Source organism: Oenanthe melanoleuca, chromosome 2 (assembly GCF_029582105.1).
Source record: "Oenanthe melanoleuca isolate GR-GAL-2019-014 chromosome 2, OMel1.0, whole genome shotgun sequence".
NCBI lineage: Eukaryota > Metazoa > Chordata > Aves > Passeriformes > Muscicapidae > Oenanthe > Oenanthe melanoleuca.
Genome location: NC_079335.1, coordinates 103217786 through 103239895, shown reverse-complemented (window position 1 = coordinate 103239895; position 22110 = coordinate 103217786). Strand labels below are relative to the sequence as shown.

At 37.9% G+C, this 22110-nt stretch overlaps 1 protein-coding gene across 3 annotated transcripts in view; it reads right to left on the bottom strand.

Moving 5' to 3' along the window:
- The window catches only part of DPY19L1 (dpy-19 like C-mannosyltransferase 1), a 44374-nt gene extending 24124 nt beyond the window's left edge, over positions 1–20250 (bottom strand). The window contains exons 1-9 of one of the 3 annotated variants that reach the window (XM_056484462.1): positions 19737–20250; positions 18775–18843; positions 13690–13714; positions 13079–13166; positions 12311–12448; positions 7385–7505; positions 5767–5860; positions 3525–3582; positions 143–234 (exon numbers count right to left, since the gene is read on the bottom strand). In XM_056484462.1, coding sequence (XP_056340437.1) covers positions 143–234; positions 3525–3582; positions 5767–5860; positions 7385–7505; positions 12311–12448; positions 13079–13166; positions 13690–13714; positions 18775–18843; positions 19737–20031 — 980 coding nt within the window. In that variant the 5' untranslated portion in view covers positions 20032–20250. Of the gene's footprint in view, positions 1–142; positions 235–3524; positions 3583–5766; positions 5861–7384; positions 7506–12310; positions 12449–13078; positions 13167–13689; positions 13715–17066; positions 17086–18774; positions 18844–19150; positions 19487–19736 lie in introns of those variants that run through there. The other 2 variants (XM_056484463.1, XM_056484464.1) reach the window with 2 other exon arrangements.
- Between the last annotated feature and the right edge of the window lie 1860 nt (positions 20251–22110).

Genomic DNA, 22110 nt, shown 5'->3' with positions numbered 1-22110 from the left:
CAGGAAAGTTTCTCTGTTAATGATACCATTGTTACAGCACATGGAGGCAATTAAATAAATATTTAAATAAAGACAAATAAATGTTCTGTGACATTCAATTTTTTAAAAGTATCGTAAAGACCCAGTATAAACTGAAAGGTACCTGAGAATGTAGGTCAAAAGCAACATCTGCATCACAAGGAATGGGTACGAGAAACTTTCACGAAGAGGCGGAGTCCACATGACGCGAGTGCACTAAAAATAAGAACTGGGTTAGATGGCTACATTCACTGACGTATTTCGATAAAACCACACATTTGTATTTCAAAATTAATGACAATCAAAAACCAAACTATAAGAGTTTTAGTCAGAAAGTTAAAAAAACAAGCCAGGAAGCAGAAAAGAGGAAGGAAAAGGAAGTAGCTTTGACACTTCAGGCCTAACATAAACACTGTGCAATTAAAATAGATCATTGCTCTTCCAAAATGAAATGAGGCAAATAGAAAATATTCAGGAAAAAAGCAGGACAGCAGCTATTTGTCCCTGGCTCTGCTGGTATTATCAACTCTTCCAGGTAAATCATTCTCAAATTCATGCAGTGACTTGCCATACTGAGACAGTGTGTGAGATAATCTGAAGGATAAACCAATACATTCCTCATAAAGCTAGAGTTCTTTAGGTTACAAGCACTTCACATTTCTATTAGTAACAGCACATTAAGTATAAAATCAGAAGCTGCCCTCCAAATAAGGCCAGTACACTAAACTCATGAAATTAAGTTCATACAGACCCTATACTACTTATACATAACTGATGCATTCCACTCTTTAACCCTAATAAAGCAAAACATAATACAGTGAAGTCAACTCAGTAGTTTTTTCATTAATTTCTTAATTAATGGCGTTCATGACAAATAAATAATGGCTTCATGGCAAATGACACAGCTACAACTGTCGTCTGCAATGTTTATATTCAGCTCATTATAAAGTGCCTGCACTGATCATAGAAGAAGAACAAATACAACTTTACAGGAGTACTTTGACATACAAAAAACAGGTTCAAATTTGCTATCAAGAGATTTGCATTAAATATTAAAAGTAGATTCTTTACAACTCCAGGAGAAAAATATAATTCATCTTAACATGGACCATAACGAATCTATGAAAAGCTTGTAGGATACTGTTCCAGGATGTTCCTTCTCCTTTGCTTCCTAGAATCTTTAAGCCATTTTTTAAAATATCGTTTTACTACACAAGTCACTAAAATCAACATGTAACTCCTTGGTTATTGTCTTGCTATTTCCCAAGTATGTTAAATTAATAGTGTAAAGTAAATGCAAAGTACAGAAACCCATCACAATAATCACAGTCCCTGAAGTCTAGGACACTCTTTGTAAAAGCTGCACTAATTATCAAAACCTTTCATAAATAGATCTATTAATGTGCTGTCCTCAGCTGACTGCACAGATGAGTGCATTTTTTAAAATAAGCAATAAATATAATCTAATTAATATAATCTGATTATTTTAAAGCAGTGTAGTAATTTTGAATACTTCTTAAGACTACAGCAACATTTGGTTTACCAAATCTTATGATACAGGAGAAGGTAAGTGGAAAAAAAATGATGAGCATATACAATCATAAAGGAAGCATTATATTACAAGTGGATTGACTAATGTGGGCTATGCTACTTTTCTATATTTGGAATGTAACACTAAACTCAAGCATATGTGGATGACTTATCAAGGCTGTAAGCTCACTCTGCTGCAGGTAGAAATATCAGATTTGCCTAAGTTTGAAATCATTGAAATAATATGAAATCAAAACACAGTAGCACAGAAAAAACAAAAACATACAGCCTTAGGTCACTAGCTGAAAGCCAGAGAGAATTTTTACATACACTTTTATATAGCATTAGAGCCGAGATACCAAGGCTTGCAGATCAGGCTTACTCTTGTAGCTATGTTCTATTCTTCCCAAATAGGAAAGGAAATTTTTAGCAGCTGGTCTAGCTTGACTGCACGCACTGTCGACTCACACAAGATGATTTGCACATAATCACAAGCATACTGAAGAGCTGGGCATTTCTTTCACACACACAGGCACACCCACAGCATGGGGTTCAATAGAGACCCAGTGAGAAGAGAATCCCTGCGCACCTGCCATAACTTTATACACAAAAATATCAAATAAGTCTGAGTTACTTCATTTAGCTACAATCCAAACACAAAGTGCCAGCTGAGATCCAATGCTGCACCTTTGCAAGCACTTCCTATTGTTCTGCAGAAATCCATACAGTTGAGCCTGAATCAGGGTTGCCTTCCTTAAGCCCTACCTAAGCCCAGACTACATCTGTGTAGAGCTGTGCAGATCTGATTTCACACCATTCTCCAAAATACAGTGTCTGTGCTTTTTTGCCAAAGTCAAGTCATTCACAGGGAGGAACTCTCCTACTGTAAATGCTGTATTTACACTTGAAAAGCACAAAAAAAGTTTAGCAACTCTAATGTTCCCAATCTGGCAGTTCAATATCTATGGATGACAATGTTTTAACATGCTTAAATTCTTAAAACATCCCCCATGCATGTGGGGTATTTAAAGATATTTCAAATGAAACTTGAAAATAAAATAGCTTTTTCATCACACACAAGATTTTTGTTTTACAAGAAAACTGTCAAAGCTTACTGTGAATGGAAGCATCTCTAATTCTGTTATGTACAATACGTTTCTTACAACTCAGTGTTCTCTACCAAGTTCAGCTCAGTAAAATAAAAAAACAAAACATAAATTCAACCCAAAACTAAATTATAAGGTAGTTAGTTTCCATTTAGATCTTTACAAATTTCCATTCATAAAATGTGCACTAAGAAAAAAAACCAAAACAATAAAACAGCCCAAGGGAATCAGAATGAAAGCTAAGAATTTTCTTCCAAAATATGAAACAATGACATGAGCAGCATTAACTGGTAAAACCAGGAGATGCTTTAAGTGACAGTTTCTTTTGTTCTTCTTTCCTGCAATGCAGTTTATTTGAGTTTAGCATTGGAATCCTTTATACACATACACTATTTCTAAATTCTGTGTATCTTGAGTATAGTATATAGTAATGCAGAGGTTTTATTTGCACTTTTCTTTGTATTGATGAATTTCCAGTAAAATATGCAGTAGTTTAGAGAAGCTTCCAAAGCTTACTCATATAGTACTTGTAGCCCAGTTATGTCTGGTACTGGCACAAAAATAGAATATTCTGATGTTTTGAAACTTGAAGTCATTGTGCTATTAAGTTTCAATCTCAGGCCAAATTTACAATATATTTCTTTTCTGATTTTTTATTTTAAGCACTAAAGTGATGTTGGACTATGCTATATATTTTCCAGTCACAGTTTATTTTGCTTTCAATTGTCTTCACTTATTTTAATTGAATTTAAGTTAATTTAAATTCAATTTCAAATAAATTAGCAACATCACTACATTTAATGAAATGAGAATTAGCTTAAACTTCAAGAATAACTTTTTAAAAAGGAGTGATGGGAGAGGGAAACCTACCTCTCCATGATTGAAAAAGAAGCATAACACAGTAACAAGGCCTCCCAGACGACTCCCACTGTGTTAAAAGAAGAAAAATAGATAGAAAAAAATCTTATAATGGTCAATGTTGCTTAAAAAATGTGAAGAAGCACTTGTGTACAGGTAAGTTTATTGGGGGAAAGGGAGGAAAGCTTTCAAGCATCAAGGGAAGGTAATCAACAGAGTACATACAATATTAAAATACTAGTTAAATCAGACAGTGTTTATTTCACAGCAAACCAGTCCTTCATACATCAACTCTCTTTCGCAGAACACCAATTTTAATGTTAATAACTTGGAAAACAGTTATTCCACTGCTCACAAATTTCGGTTTAGATAATTACATCTGGTGCTTTTAAAAACCAGGCAATACAAATGCAGTACTTCGCTAAGATGTTGAGTAGTAAATTTCAGAATCTGCATGCTCAATCACCCAACAAGAAACTTCAGTCTGGATCTAAAGATTAATTGAGGGTAATCAAATCAAACACATTCAAAAAACATACTTAAAAATTAAGTCATTATATAGTCAGTGCAAGATACAATTTAATTTTTATGTGAAATACTGCAATGTTAACATGAGGAAGCTTTTCAAGCCTTTGACTTCAGTATTTTTCACATGTCCATATAAAATTCACCGTTGAATAAATAGCAAAAGTAAACCCAAAGATATTACTTAGATTTTTCCCATTTCAAAAGAGCAGTAGATAAGGCTTTTATTTGTTTGAACAGATTTGTAATTACTCAAATTATGTGATATAGAGCAAAGAACATTTTTGTACACACAAGTTCACTACTACTCTCAATGACAGATGATTCCATTTTTGGTACTAAACAAAAGCAGCAGTAAGATCCTACGATTCTTTAAAAAAACCCCAAACCAAACAAAAACAACAAAAAAAATCAACCCACCTCCCTCCCCCCCTAAAAAAAAAAACAACCAAAAAACTCCTTCAAATCCTCTCAGATCCTTCACGCATTGCTAAGTCAAGTCAAAACAGAAGCCACAAGTCAAACAAAATCAGTAGGTACTGGGTACAAAATCTGAGGATTAAAGATACTGAGTGCTAAAACAATCTCTATGTATTGTGCATTCCTGCACATAAAACTCAACCTTACATCGAAAAATTCAAAAAGCTTCAATACTAAAATGCAAAATGACAAAAAGAAGGTGCTTAACATTAAAAATGTTATTCCTAGAAACAAAACAAAAAGTGCCAAAAAATACCCCAAACCACAAACAAAATTCAAGTTCTATGCTTTCTAAAGAAAGTAATGAGAATTAAAGAGCTCACTGATTTTTCAATGACATTCATATATAAAATGTGAACTTCTGTATAACTCCCTTAAGAGAAATATTACAAGATAATGATACAAATATTCAAAGTTTACCTACTTCCTCAAAACATGCACTAGGCAACCTCCTGTTTTTACAGACAGTGTGTGCCCTGGGCTATTCCTTATTTTAACTATCAGCACATGCTTGAGAGAGAAAAAGAAAACCCATGACAATGAAGCCAGAAAATTAATGAGGGGGAAAACTAATCACATCTCTCAGAGGAAAATATAGATGCCTTTCACTTTTTGGCAAAACCAACACATGAAAACAGAAAATATATTTCCACTTCTGCTTTTCTACTGAACGTGGAATCTACTTTTGTACGAAAGTGTATTACAGCTCCTGAAATGTAAGCACAGATACTGAAAACACACATTTAGAGAAAAAGGAAAGTGCAAAAAATTTGTCCAAAAGAAAGCATTATGTCAAAAAATATTTTGCCTTCTCAGTTAAGTTAAAATGGAAATACATGTAAATGTGACTTGAAGCAAAGCACTGGGAAAATCCCAATCTTGGTTAAAAGTACACCGTCATTCAACTTGCATTTAAAAATTAGTTACAGTGATAATTTTGAGAGCAGAAATATGTCAAAAGCTATTTAAAACACATACCACCTCATGGATAAAACTAGATGCTGTATCAATGAGATAGATGCCACCTAATGACATTTTCCACAATTTTTTTCAGCATCATCATTATTTTAAGCAAAAAGATTCTCTACTTCAGTAATTTTTAGTAACAATATAAATGTAAAAAAAAAATCACTGCTGTACAAACAAATAATCAATATCCCATAAAAATATTTTTATGTTCACTTTTTCAATTTTTATCAAAAAACTGACAGCTTATACCAACTAAATAACATAGTCTCCACTGACTTACCTGAGGTATGTACCATATATGAAGAACAGTGACATCATGAATCCATTCAATAGAAAAATCACAGCGACGTAAAAGGAAGCAGGGTCTCCCAACCCTAACAAAAACCAATTAATATGTTGTCAAATATAGAAGGCCATATTGCTTATAAAGAACCATACAATAAGTATACTGTCGTAGTATACCTGTATTATATATATCAGTATGGTATCTCAGCGTATCTGCAGAAAGAGACAATTTAAAAAAATGTAGATATCATTATGACTATTGTGAAGATTCAATCAGGAGACTGCTGCTTTGAAAACAAACAGGAAGAGTAGGGGTAGACATAACATTGGAGCAGTCAGTGACAGAATAATCCAAGAGGGATGCATTAACTACAGAGAAAAACCTGTGAGGTTTAGAAGGTAGAAATACTGCTAAGAATATTCTCTAGACTACATTTTGACTTCATAGAGCTTTTTAGAACAGGTTTGTTAATCCTACTCTCACTTCCCATCTCTTGCAGGAGTAAATCCATCTTTAAACATATCACACACAGGTCTCTTTGCTTTCTTATTTCATTATAAGCCAAGGTATTTTCCAGTAATGCAAGTCTTTCAATTTATTCATTAACAGACACTTCTTCGCTCACTTTTCTGCTGTTATTCTCTTTCCACTATTTTTTAAACGCTCCTGGCTCTAATAATTCCAACACTAAAGCATAAAAAGCCTTATTCATGAAAGTGAATAGCAGCAAACTTCAGTTTCATATGCAGAACTGATTATTCCCCACTGCTGAAAATACAGCAAGACAGTTTTCTAAAGTAAGATGATGATATGCTCACCAAACAGAGTAGGTCTGAATAGCTGGTGCTTCTGTTGGTTTTGTTTTTACGAAAAACAGGAATGAAAGGTTATACACAGTCTATTACTTCTTAGAAAATTAGAGAAAGTGAACCATTCAAGCTCCGAAGTTCTTACAGCCTTTGTGCAAAGGAAAAATACTACCCTGTCATCACACAAAGGCATTCTAAATGATATAATGAAACAACTTCACAAACTATCATCGATTATTCAGCTTGAACTGACTGTAGAACATCTCAAAAGCACTACTTGGTAAGGTACTTTAATACTTACTTGACAAGCCAATATTTCAAACGTTGAGGAAAAAAAAAAAAGGGGCAGAGTCCTTGCTTTGGTGTTAAAATCAAGGTATAAGGTTGAAATTCTTATGCTGAATAGTAGTTCATGAGAGGAAGAGGATTTTTCTCAGCAGCATCACTAAGTAAGATTTCTCTAAAAAAAAAAATCCCCAAAATTGAGGGAGGAAATTTTGAACTGCAGGAACTTAGAATGCATTTGGGATCCTTCAGAAGTTACAAAAAATAATGTGCAGTAGGTTTCCAATCACATTTAGGACATCTTATTCTTTGTAACAATCCAACATTAGGAAGGCTCAGACCATAACTGTGAAGTTTTGAAGTCCAGGATAGGAATTCAATCTAGGCAAGAGGACTTATCTAATAAACAAACCCCACATTTTTCACCCTTGGTAACACAGGAATATTTATTATTTTTGAAATTCATAAAGCCACAATTGTACGCTTCCAAGGAAAAACCATGATAAACCAGCATTTACCTTCACAGCTTTCAACAGGACTAAGTCCTTTTCCTCTGTTCACAGTCCAACACGTCTTTGTTGGCACACCAAGGAAATCCATAACGGTGGTATATATGCGGTACCAGCTCGCAAGGACCACCTAGAGCGAAAACAGGATTAGAAGTTCCTGCCCAGAGTAACCTCTCATGACAGCTGGCCCTCATCCAGGATAATTTTCAAACTCAGGATTTATTTTAGCAACTTAGCACTTTTGATGACAATTTCCTAGAGGCATTTAACAGACAAAGTGGTCATTAACAGACTAAAATATGCCTATTGATATTTAGATGCTTTATAATGGAAATCAGTCCATGCACCAACCTGCTACATTCAGAAAAAAAAAATCCCTACATATTGTCTGGAAGGTTCCTCATTTGAGTATTTTCATTTATCAGACAATAAAATCACACGTGTTGTTGACAGAGGACAGTTGGCCAAATCTAACCCATTGAAGCAAATTAATTTTTTTCCACCTCATAAGCATATTAGCAGACCAAATCTTCAGGACTTTTAGCCTGGTAAATTTTGACTGGTTAATTTTAAGTATGTATCACAAAGAGCTTCCAGATGCAATGTAAGAGAGGATTTCCATTTTCCATCCAAAGGTTTTTCTTATAACAACAACTCAAATCTCAACACGTTACACAGAAAACATCAGTACTTTACACACAGCAAAAATGACACATCACCTCATGGCCAAGTCATTAGTTAATAACATTACTAAGCTACTCTGTCAGGATATAACTGACTTTATAGAGTTTATAGAGTTCATAAATGAGTAATAGGGCCATTCCAGTAGAGCTGCTTTGAAAGTTATAACCCGTTTCACCACTGTAGTATTAGCTGCCTCTGCCCTGTGTCACAGAGAACACACATAAAGAGAATTCTCTCTTCTCGTTCCCCATACAATTAATAAAACTCTTTATGTCACTTCAAGAAGGGCAAGAAGGGAAAACAAACAACACGTGTGAGAATGTGATGGAATAAATCCTCCTGGAAACCACTTCCAAATATACAAAGGACAAAAAAGTGATTTGAAGCAATCAGCATGGATTTACAAAGTTGAAATTACACCTGCCCGGCTTTATAACCTTCTGGGATGACTGTCTTGATAGATAAAGAGCTGTCGATATTTTCTGAATCTGGTGCCAATCTGTTCTACATATTAAGACTAGATAATGGCACAAGGAAATGTCCTCAGCAAGTCTGCAGGATAAATACTGGAAGGAGTGACTGATCCTTGTGCTGCCATTTGGAGACACATCAGGAATCTGAAATTCCTAATGAAATGGCCAATAGGAATCTTCCCAACAGGGAAATGCAAAGTCCTGCACTGAAGATGAACACCACTGTGCACCAATAAAGTTGGAAGCTGACACCTAGAAAGCAGTTTTGCAGAAAACAACCTATGAGTCCTGGTGGACAATTTATACTTGAGCCAGTAACAAGCCCTTGATGCAGAAATGACAAATATATATCAGCTGTATGTCACCAGGACAAGAGCGGAGACTCTTCCCCTCTACTTAGCACTGCTAAGACTGTATTTGCAGTGCTGAGCCCAGTTCTGGGCTGCCCAAGACAAGAAGGATATAGAATAAAAATGACCGAGACAGACTCTTTTGGTTGATAAGAGATGAGACAAGGAGCACATATTCAAATACAGGAAATTCCACTTATAAACAAGAAAAAAATTTGGGAGTGGTCAAACACTAGCAACCTGTACATACATGGAGTATATTCAAATAGAAACTGGAGATGACCCTGAGCAACCTGCTCTACTTCACCCTGGCTTGAGCAGTGTTGAGACTAGACGAACTTCAGACAGCCTGTCCAACCTCAACTGTTCTGGGATTCTAAAATTTATTAATTTTTAATACCAAGGCTCCAACCATCATGGTTCACTTCATCCATGACCTTCATACCCTCGCAATGTAAACCCTGTATATTTCAAATATGACTACACCTCCCTAGACTAAGACTCCTTGCCTCAAAATTGTGCCTTAGAAAGTACAGTATCCTGAATACCTGGAAGCTTTCTAAACATCTGTGCCAAACACCTGCCCCATCTCCAGTCAGACATCAATAGGCATGGAGAACCAAATCAGTGTCTTTCTTTTAATCAACCAATTGTGCTTTGTTAGGGGTATCTGTATGGCATATTTGCATCACCAGTCCTGAAGCTGACATTACCCAAGCATATAAAACATTCTTGCCAAACCAATGTTGCGCCAAAAAAAAAAAAAAAATCCAATTATTAATTCATCAAGTTACCCATTTAACTTGTTAATGCCACAAGTGCCTGTGTCTGCTGCAGACTTTACAAGTGAAAACTCCCTAAAAATGTATTAGGCCAGGTACTTCATGTAAAAAACCCCATTTTTTGCCAAAACCTACTTTACATGAAACAGTTAACATGGGTATAAAAATGGAAGCAAATCAGTAAGCAGTACAATATTGCTAGGGTAGTGGAGCACAGTGTTGTCTCTGGAATTTCTACTGCTCTCTATCAAATAAGGCATAGAACCCAGAAAACAAAAGACTAGCTTTCAGACCAGGGAGAGCTCTGTGGACAAGGCTAGTCCCCTGCTGTAAAAGAACATGTATAAAACTCAAGCCCTCTCACTAGCTGCCTTTGAGTGTGCATTTTGAAGCCAACTACGTGGATACCTGGAACATAACTCATTTCAACTCACATTTTCATTATCACCACCACACACAGAAATATCAACTATTCCATAACAATGAGCATCGAGAGAGCAAACTTAACACATTATCTCTCCACCACAGAAACAAACACATTATCTCTCTGCCATTTTTCATCAGAAATGAAAACACCACAATTACTAGAACAACCTGACTATGGAGCAAATACTTGTAAAATAACTTCATTTGGATTATAACATTGTACAGCTACAAGGACTCCTTGTTGTTTTCAATAGTTTTTTTACTGCTTATATGTATAATTTGCATAAATGATGTATTGATTGCTACAGACTAATTTTACTTTTTTTTCCTTCTTAAAAATTTTTTAATTCTAATACTGGCTGTACATGCAAGTGAATTGTTTATCTTAATTTATTTAACAGCCTATTTAGCAAAGGGATTAACAGACTGGTTTTCATAAATTTAATTTTAATATCCACTAAACAAACAAACCTTTTTTTTTAATTCAGTCTTAGTGCTACTAATGGGCTGAAAGACCTGGAAAGATCCCAAAATATCAAACAGGAAATGAAACACTCAGAAAGCCTGACTGGATACTAAGCATCTGAAAGAAAAATTTTACTGCCAACAAATAAATCCATAAGCATCTTCTCACCAGCCCCATTATAATTATAAGAAAATTTTATAAATTCAGAAAATGTATTTCAAATGTCAAGTTGCACCTACTGACAGTTTTATAAATACAGTTATGTGGAAACAGGAGTACTCAAGAAATATAATAAAAAAGTCCCAAAGTACTATTTATAGGAAGGTTAGACATTAGGCAGTAAATGACTGGAAGCAGGAGACTATTTGTCTGCTTTGCATGCCCACACAGGCACAGAAAAGATAAATGAATTCATACCTTATCACAAATTTTTGAGAGCCAGTATAATCCTAGAAAACTGAATGAACAGTCAAACCTACACATTTTGCACTGCAATCAACCTAGTGTTCTTACAGAATATCAGCCACTACATCTGATTGCTCTTGTTTTGATTTCATCCTCTAATTTACTTAGTCATCTTTCAGGATGATACTGGTAAGTCTCTAAGAACAAGTTCTTTGACCTGGAATCTTTGAGCTGAAGTCAATAAATATTTGTCAGCAATAAGAAGTAACTCTTTGGTATTCAAATGGTGTTCACAATGGAGAATTTCTAGAACTGAACTACAATCCCTCTGGAGTTAGAAAAAAAATTTCAAGCAAACTCTAAACAAGTGAGAGGGCAACAAAATGTGCTAATCTATATAGCATTTACTTCTTAAAGAGCAAGGACTTCAGAAGTAAATGAAACCACTACATGTAACTTGTATAAATACATGCACACCAAGAACTCTTACACACACAGTTTCTGAATGCAGCTCTGCTCCAACAGAGCAGGAGAATGAGTATAAAAGCTAGTATCGAACAATCACAGCCATTATTAGTTGGCTCTCATAAAAATAAACTGCTGCTGACACGTGAAATTACAGAAATGTACATTAACCAAAGGAATCTTCCCTTTGCAAAATGTTTGAGACACACTGGCAAAACCTTAAGAGACAGATACCTCAACATTTCTTTACTTTAAATACAAGTTCTTTTTACTGACAAAAAGTAGAGTAGGAATGTGATCTAACCAGGTAACAAGTCCAACACTAAGTATGTACAAAACAACAGCAGTCAGTCCACCAGAGAGGAATTTCCTCTGCAACATCTAAGGAAACTATTACCACTCATGGACTTCACAGCCACTGTGATCTGTGCTTAGTTCTGTCAATTTTCTGTGTCCTACACAAAACGGAAAACAGAATAATCTCTTGCAACCTGTATCACTGCAGTCATTATTTCCACATACTACTGATACTTCATACATCTTATTTCCTGAAGTACATAATGTCAGTAACCTACTTGCTTTCAGGGAAAAAAACAAAAAAAGGCAAGTAGGATAGAACTGGTCTGGAATTTTTGGGCAGAAAATACTAATATACAGAAAGTTTTCACTCTTGATTGAAAATACTTGAAGTTTCGAAATTGATCACAATGTATGAATTAACTTACACATTTGAAATCTGAAACTGAAATATAGTATTTAAGCAACACTTCATTAGTCACTGTATCTTTTCAACCACATTTTCCAGAGTAACTTTTCTTAAAAATTTGTTGTCAAACAAACAACCAAAGATTTGCAGAAGGTATTGTATTTAAAACACAGCTCACCTCTGGGTAAAGATTGAACCTCTGTAAGGTGTTAATCACTAAAGGATATTCAGTTAGTTTGTCACTCATAATTGCGCATACTCCACTCCAAAATGATGGTGCTTCAATAATGATCTTGAAGTAGGAATAATAAAGACCCTACAGGAGAACAGATTTATTATTTACAATTAGAGATGTCACTTCTGTTTCAGGAACCACTACATACAAGCTTCATTTTAAAACAAATTTTGGAACATAACAAACAGGACAGACTTACTGAAGATGACTACCCAGTTTTTCAAATCTCTTCTATTACTGCCACTGAAATAAGCAATGTGGGTTTCCTTCCACCTTGTTTCATAGCATACCTGCCAATCTCTCATTTGGGCTGGTAACTAAGCATTACATAGTGTTTCACAATTCTCAAAATAAAAGCAGACAAAAGGGGATGTGTGTGTGTGTGCGCCAATATATATTAATTGACAAAATATTTAGAAAAAAAGGCTGCATAAGAAGACTATAACCAAAAACAAGGTATAAGGTACTTGCAGTTTTGTATTTTGGGCCCTCCAGAACCACACTTTTAGATTATATTTTAAGTGAACTGTGAAGTGATAAATTCATAGGAATCAGCTGCAAGTCACACAATTACCCTGCATGTAAAAGTGTAATGCACAGTAGTTATAAGAGATCAATATGTATATTTATGCAGAATATATTAAGAAATTTTGGAAAGCCCATGGTCAGATTACAGACAGAAGTTTTCCAAACACTGAAACATAATCTAACCATTTCTGTGCGAAAAGCCATTTCTCTTTCTAGTGTTGACAGGTGAGAAAAATGACGGTCATTTTCAAAAAGAGTTGTTATGTGACACCTGCCAAAAAATAATAACAATTAAAATGGAATAAAGAGGTTTAGAATATGTATTAAGTCACAGATGCTGAAGAACATTCAATTAATACCCAAAGTTTACTTACAAACTGCTATTGTAGTTTACTCACATAGTATACCAATATCCTCATCTATTCAGATAATTTTAAATTGAAAATATATGAACACAGAGAATTTATTAAATTCTATTATGAGACTAGTAATAATACTATAATGCTATATATTATATATAAAATTGTAATGTATTTTAATTTAAGTGCAGACACTTAAGGATTAAGCAGCAATTTTTCACCTGAAAAGCAGGCTTCACTCTTCTCTGAACAGGCTTAAGCAACCTTCCATGTCAGCTTCACAACAACAGAATTATTCAGCTCAAAGAAAATTTAGTCTTGAGAGGAAAGTTCTAAACATAAATTACCCCAACACCTTCTCTAAAAATAACCAAAAATTATATTTTTATTGTTTTAAAATAACATATTACTCTGAAGCAATAAATTTAACCTTACCAATGTAGGACTCCTGCAAAAACAGCTGTAAAGCAAACAAAAGGTGCAAAGTTACTCAAATATTTATATAAATGAACATGAAATCGTGTTCACTGCAGTAATTGCAGTACTACTTCAGAGATGCAGAGAAGGTACTCAAGACCTCAGCAAACAGAAGAATAGGAACATCTGGATTAACCTCCATAGCCAAGTCTCTGAAAATTTTCTGTGGTATTCAGCACTAGGCAACATTTCCACCTACATCCTGCTTCACTCAATCTGACCCAACAGCATCTAATACACACATTTCAGTTATCAACAACTAAACTGAATTACAAGTGGGTTTTTTTAAATAAGCATAAATATTTTTAGAATTTTTATGACACCTACTGTGACTGGTTACTCAACTCCTGCTCAGATTTTCACTAACTCATGGTAAAAGGCCTGAAGCACACTACAAGCAGCACTGCTAGGTCAAAACAAGGACAATCAACAGGCAGGACCTGGCAGCCTGAAAGGGCTTAAGGTCACTCTGCAGCCTGCTGTGTCTCCTGCAGCCATCTCCTGCACCTCTTGGTGCATTGACTGTCTGGCAGCTTCTTCAGAAACTGCTAACTCATGGAAACACGACAGACCAAAATTTCAGGCTTTAAGGCACAGCAGCTAAGCCAAAAAGCTTCTGAAGCAGATCCAGCAGCAGCTGGACCCCTGAGACTTTCAATGCTTCTCGGTGTGATACAGGTAATACAGCACCATGATGAAAAAGGAAGGATGAACACTACCAACATCATCTAGGTGATTATTTTGCTGAGAGGTGCACAAGTCAGAAGTTTCAAGTTGAGCTATGAACTAGAGAACTTGTGAGTTCAGAACCTCATGCCTTAAATGATAATTTAGTGAATTGCTATGTTAGAGTAGCCTGTACAAAGTGGACTGGCCCTTGTTTGTCGTGTTTGGTTTTTTTCCTTTCCTAATGGACTCATAAAATAAATTTTAATTTACACTGTTCTGTAAATATGAGAAATCCAAATGGACCATGACAACCAACACAAATCCAATTGAGACTTTAATTGCTAAAAAAATGATAGACTCTGCACTCAGACAGGTTCCATTTGCCCATTTGAAGACTATCTGCAATGCTGCCATGTAGGTACAGAGCACGGGAGGTAATATGAGGGACAAAGGGAAGAGACAAATGCTGGTAAAACAGTGAGTTAACAGTCTAGGTCTCTGACCTCTTGAGCATGATAAGATCCAGAGAGAGCAGGAGCCACTCCATTTCACTTGGGCAGTGCTAACAACAAATGCACCTTACCATGGAAGCAAAGCCTGTACAGGTGAAGATAATAGGAAGACATTTAAAGGGACCACAATGCTCTTCCTAGACTAGAGGTGTCTCAGTTGTCCTCTAAGCTTTCTAGAAAGATCTGGCAGACTAGCTGTCTTTAATCCATGAAAATCCTTATGGTTAATGAAGAGCCCTCTTATTCACATAAGCTGTGGGGAGCAGAGAGAAAGTGGAGAGAACAACCACCCTCCTTGCTTATACCCAGCTGTGGCCAGAAAGGTGCCGAGTACCGTGTCCCTCTCCAGGGTGCTGACTGGCACGCACCTTCCCTCATTTTGGCACCTGGACACTGCTGCTGCCTCTCTGAAGACATGGAAAGAGTCAAGTTGCTTGGACATTGGTAAAACACACAGCAATGCCTGCATGCTGATGCAGAATATAGTCTGAGAGTTAGTGAATGTACATTTGTCCAGGCTGCATACTACAAGACTAGGGTTGTCTGTTTCTGGAAAGCAGCAGGGATAAGAGAAAGAATAACACCTTTGCAAACCCACTAAATTTATGTGGAATGGGAGTGGACTTAATGTACACTTCATGCCATAGAATATATACCCAATATATATATATATATATTTCACATATATATTCCACATATTCCTCCAACACAGAGCCTGGAAGTGCTGCTGCTGACAGTACTTGTTATCATGGTCACAAACAAGGCTCCTAAATGTAGTGTGCTGCATTATGACCTAATTTTAAAATTTAAGTTTTGTATGCAAGGAGATCCAAGGTGAAGCTGGGTAAGACAAAAAATAAAATTTAAAAAATCCAAAAGCAAAACAATTCAAATTACCACCACAAAAAAAGAAAAACACACAAAAAAAATTACCTACAAAAAATTTCTGAACTAGCTGCTGGTACAATTAACAACATTTACCTCATGCTAAATGCTTTGCACAGCAGGTGAGGTGGTACTATACGACAATGAAACTTCCCTCAGACTTGTACAGCTCCACTTCCATCACTGAAGTAGGTTTTTCAAAGACAAGCCTGGGTACCAGTTAGAAAATGAAGATCTCAATCTTTCACCTAAAACTTCACCTTTTTATATACTTTAGAAAAAAAAAATCACCAAAATTGCTTGGTGTGAGCAGAACTTAATGTTTTAGGAAAGACTCAGAAGATGGAGGAGTTATTTTTATACTAGGGGCATTTACATTAGTTGTCATGGAAAGCTGCAAATATATTTTTCAGAAGAGCAGGTACGTATGATATGGAACTCCAGGTAAGCGCATTAGCTCTAACAGCAATGCAGCAAATCACATTCCATATAAAAACCAAGTTTTTCAGCAACTGTATGGAAAGAAACAGAGCAGCCCATACCTTTCTTAGTTATTACTTATTGGGTAATAGTTACACATGTTCACAAGGCATTATTTCATTTCTCAGCAACTTTCCCAAGATTCCCAGTAAGATCAGATGCTGAAATACACTCACTTATACATATACACCAGCTATTATAAAATAACAATTTTACAACAGATCACACGTGAGGTAAGAATATACAGTAAAGTCCAATGCATTTTAGTTACCAGTACTGCTCATTAACTCAAATTCATGTGGTTCCAAATAAGGCACATATGCAGTGTTTTATTGATGCAAATAAATTATCTATTATTATGGAAATTACACTTCACATCCAGACATACCACTTATTTCATAAAGGAAACAATGTCTTTAAATCTGATTCTTCTCATCAGTAAATGTTTTATTAAAAGTCAATGCAGTAAGGGTAAATACATTCACAGTTATACTACATTTTTGCAGTATCGTTCTACCATAATTACAAAGTGAAGACCTTTCATAATCACACCGCAATTAATGTTAATTACTCATATTTCAAGAGACAATAGGCTTAATTCTTAGACTTTCACTCTAAGTCCCAATTAGCATTTTCCAACAGATTGCATTAAGCCAGTTTCCAATGGAAAACACGCAGATCAGCTCTGTTAAATTACCACCCTTTGATCTCATTAATGTCCTTAGTGGAGAGGGATTGAAGGAGGGGACAGGAAGGGAATACTATAGTCCTAATGCTATAGACACTTACACAGCTACTATGTACTTGAACTTGCAGATCCCATTTTCTCAACCAGCCTAAGAAGCCCTAAAAGCAAAGCATACGATAAGATTTTTGCACACTAGGGCTATTATGTAAAATCTGACAGATTTCCTATTTTTGCCTGTGTGTTATTCTAAGGAAAGCAATATGAATGGCATATAAAAAGGATTCTAATTCTGGAAATTAAATGCTGAAGAATACAGCCATTCTTTGGCTTTATTTACCAAGAGAACAACAAATGCTGAGACACTATAATCCAGCAGGATGTGAAGGGTATAATAAACTGGTTCATATTTTGCAAATATCCACAAAGTGACCAGGTAAGAGATTCTGTTTCTGGCAGAACTGGAAAAAATGAGGAATCTGCAAGCATTGACAACTTTGGCAGCTTAGTCAAGTTGTTGCATTTTGAGATTCTGTGTAATGTAATACGGATGTCTTCAGGAATAAGGCATCAAGTCAATGGTCATTATGAAAAAAAACTGAACAACATAATAGGGAGAAGTGTTGTATAAGAATATCCTTGAAAGTCTGACAACTTTACTGCTTCACATAAATTGGAGATAATTCGTAAGAAAAAAATATTCACACCCTATAATTAAACTAGCTCCAGCTGTGGGAGCCTCTGTTTTTAAAATATGGGCCTTAAATCTTAAGCAAAGAAACAACAAAAATTCAAATTCCACTAAACCTAATCAAAACACATTATTATATTTAGTATAAGTACATTCTTTGCTACTGCAAATACTCTACACTAGGTACATACTTTGCTATTAAGGTTTTACTCCAATTGAAAAAAGACCTCCCTGAAATATTGAATAGGTTATCTGGGATTCACAGATGAATTCAAATTCCAGAAATTATAAAACTCTCTCCCTAATCTGCTGTCAAATTTCAATTCTGGCCATCATTTTAGTGCTTCTATATCATTTAAGTAACTGTAAGTCTAGGAAATGCTGAATAAACAGATGTAAGTAAAGCAATTCAGGAACACTTTATTCATTAATTAGTTTATAAGCTAAGGGCCGTTTTCCTGCTACTACTTTGCAATGTAATTTATCAAACTGAAGAAACTCCCTTCGGCAACCAGGACTATTGCTGATGTGATTAACAGTACCAACATCTTTGGAATCTCCTGACAGTCTTCACTACCTTTCAGGGTATATCTAATGGTGGATCTGAAAAATATGCTATTACTTAACATTTGTTAACTTTAGGAATCCATCTCTTTGCAAATACTTAACGTGGTTTTTTTTCAAGACTTTGGTCATTAGCCATTTATCTACTTAAAAATATTCCGAAACATAATAACATCCAAATTTACATCCCTCTCCAACTGTACGAACATCCACTCATAATTCTTCCCAAACAAGCTGTTGCGATTACATTACTTAATAAGAGTTGCTGCCTTTTTATTTATTTTCCTAGAAATTAATGCTTGGATAGGACAAATCCATAAATATCTAGGATATATTTTTTCTATAAACGTTGTGATACCACATTAACCGCTACAGTAACAGCTTTACAAAAGTTACCAGGTAGGAAGTTATTTCCTGTCCTTTTTCAACATCAGCTATGTTTGTTTTTTTTCTAAGTTGTGTTTCCAAATATATTTTAACACAATTTACAATTCCAGAGAAAGAAAGGTAAAAAGATCAGTATTTCCCTTCCCCCCGGTTTTAGTCTTTCTACTTACCCAGAACGAATGTGAGCCATATCTTGCTATCAGCTTTTGTGATGAAGGACTTTCTATCGACAACAAATACTGCCAAAGGAACAGAAGCACCTTAAGCATCACTTAAGCACAGCGTCTATAAATGGATATGTGAACTATGCAACATTAGTTTTACATAAAAATCTTGACTAGACCTCAAAAATTATGAAAGAAACTTCATACAGCAAGTTCATGACTACACATAAAAGCTTTAAATATCACAGATACACTACTAAGATAGAATTTTAATTTCTGAAATAACTTTTACAGAATAACTTGTCAAAAAGGAATTTCTACATAGCTATGTTACTGGCAAATTTGCTCAAGCAGAAAATCAGACTTCTAAAGAACACACCACCTTCCGTGCTTTCCAGCAGAAATAAGCTGGTCATGCCAGCACTGCAAGCTACGACAGTCAACACCACCAGACAGTTTTAACTAGAGTTAGCTACACAAACAGCTCGTTTCCCCACTTCTCCCCCAAAGGATGATGAAGTGGTAAAAAGCCCTCTCCTTTTCCCTCGCCCCCGTTTCTCGCCGAACTCTTGTGTGGGTTTTGTCAGCTCTTCCCTCTTTTCACCGTCCCCGCGCTGTGCCAGGCTGGAGCACGGGCCCGAGCAGAGCGGGAGCGCGACCCCGCCGCCGCTGCCCTAGGCAGTGTCAGACACCGCCCGCCGCCTCCCTTCCTCCTGCCCGCCTGCCGCCTCCCTTCCTCCTGCCCGCCTGCCGGACCCCGATCGCCGCTGGGGAAAGACGTCCTGGCACTCCCATTCCCGGCAACAGCCACCCCGTGCCACGGGGCAAGGACATGGCCACTTGCCGGAAAGAGGGACGGGAAGCGGCGCTCAGCCCCACCGCACTTCCCCCGGGCGGAAGGGCTGGCTCCTATCCCAGCGGGGGCAGAGGGAGCGGGGAGGGGACAGGGTTCGGGGGTGGAACCTCACCTCGGAGCCGGTCTCCGTATACACGCAAGAGACTCAGGGGGCCGCGGCCCAGCACGTCCCGCTCCCCGTCCGCCGTGGGCCCCTCCCGGTAGGGTCCCCGGGGGTCGCCTCTGGCTCCCCGCCGGCCGCCGCCTCCCTTCCGCATGGCGCGGGCCCCGCCAGAGCCCTGCCGGCCGGGCGAGTGCGGCCGGCGGCCGCGGCTGGGGCTGGCGCCCGGTGATTGCTGCTGGTGCTGCTGCTGCCCGGGCTTGAGTGGCGGCGACTCTTTGTTCCTTCCTCGGCTCGGGACTGCCATCTCCGCATAGTCCCCGCCAGGGCCGGGGCGCCGCGCTGGAGGGGAGGGGACCTGAGCCGAGCCGAGCCGAGGGGGGCGGTGCTCAGCGAAGAGCTTCCCCCACCCCCTGGCAGGGCCCGGAGGCCACGGGGCGGAGCCGCAGCCGGCGGGCTCGTAGTAACGGGGCGAGGGGGCGGCCGAAACTCGCTCCGCCGCCGCCGGCGCCGCTGCCCGCTCCGCCCGGCCGGACACGTGGGGGCGGGGGCGGTGCTGCCGGCGAGTGGGGAGCGGATCCGCGCCCCTCGCTCCGCCCCGCCGCTCATGGACGCACCGCCCCGGAGCCCCGCGGGGAGGGGGAGGAGGAGGAGGAGGTGGCTGCGGTCGTGCGCTCAGTCCTTTTTAATCCGTTCTGAGAGACGGCCGCGGTTAGCCTGCCCGTCCCCATGCGGGCGGGTCTGCCGTGACCCCCGCGCTGCTGCGGCCTCGTCCTCCGACACCTCCTGGTGTTTCGCTCGGTTGCCTTTCTCGTTCCCGAGCCGTTCAGCTTTGTAACGTCATCTGCTTAAACTGAGTCCACCCCAGAAATGCCGTCATCCTTCCCCCCGCCCAAATTCCCGAAATTTTGACTCTCACAGGGTAACTTGTCTGTGTTGTTGCTATGTCCTACAGAGCTTCCGCACCACAGAAAACACACCTCCTCCTGCTCCTTGGTCTGGAGTTTTATTGTGGGTTTGCCTTTGTAATGCGGCATCTTAGCTCATGAGCACTCTGCAGATCCAGCCAAACCCTTGCTTTGGGTTCAGATGTTAAAAGGTCCCATTGCACATAAACTATGTAACGTGGACCCTTGAGACGGGAGATACTACATGACTTTGCCAGAGCAATTATCTCCAGGAGCTCTCAGTAGCAATCACTAAAGCTCCTACTCTAATCACTCCTCTTTGAAGAGCAGTGAATATACAGCAACTGTGGAACAAGACCCAGTTACTGCAAAGCCGTTGTTCCTCCTCTTTTTTGTGCTCTTCTATTCAGCACAGAACAGTGCTCAGGCAGCTGCTCATCTGATAGGGATGTATTAATATATTAATTTAATTACCACTTTTTGATTATGCTGATTAAATATAGCAGAGCATAACCTCTTCTGTAACTGCAACCTCTCCAAACACATCAATTTCACTCCTTCCTACCTGACTTCTTAGTTTTATCTTTCTTGACCTATTCCTTGCCTTCCAGGTGCTCCTCATCGCTGTCTTCGGGCTTTTCTTTATCCTTCTGCACCCTTCATTTTATGTTTCTGCTCCCAAGTTTTCTATGTTTGAGTTTTCCATAAAACTCTATTTGCTTTTCCTAGCCTTTCCTCTTTTTTTCCTCTGACATAACATATGTAGGTTTCTTCTAAAATGTTTAGAACCTCGATATGTCCATCCCTTTTTCCTAATTATTTTTATGAATCCTATCCTGTGAAACACAAGGTTTGAATCTAATGTGGAAAATACTGTACTAAGCATTTTAAAAAGTGTATTTAACAGATATGTAACTGTCACATTGTTAGCACAGGAAAGTAATTTTGGTTCAGATTCAGCTACTGAGGCAATGGAAGTGTAAGAACAGGATGGCTTTTGCTGTCTTTGTGGTAGTAGTAAGGCTGTAAACATCCCAATAAGATTGTAAAGATAAAAGTGGTACTAAACCAGCTGGTGGGACTGACAGAAATCCTGTGTGTCCACAAGTTCTCTTGGCCCCATATTTCTTTCCTTGCTGGGGAAGAATCACCCTTCTATCACTGCTGTTTTGGGGAGATAACTGAAAAGCACATGTATTACACTGATCTCCAAAAGCAAGGAAGAAATACAATTTTTCATATAAGGCAGCCAGTCTCCTGAGTACCCAGGCTCTTCTTCCAACATGAATTATGTGTGGCAGTTTTGTATTGCAAGAAACATTTATCTGTGCTTATTACATACTAAATATAAATGAAGGCACAGAAGGAACACCCTTCCAGTGTTTGAAGAGTACATACTCTTTTCCTCACCTGCTTTTCAGAAGAAGTCCCACTATCTCCTCTTTTTTTGTATTTTATTTTAATTGAGTAGCCTTGTT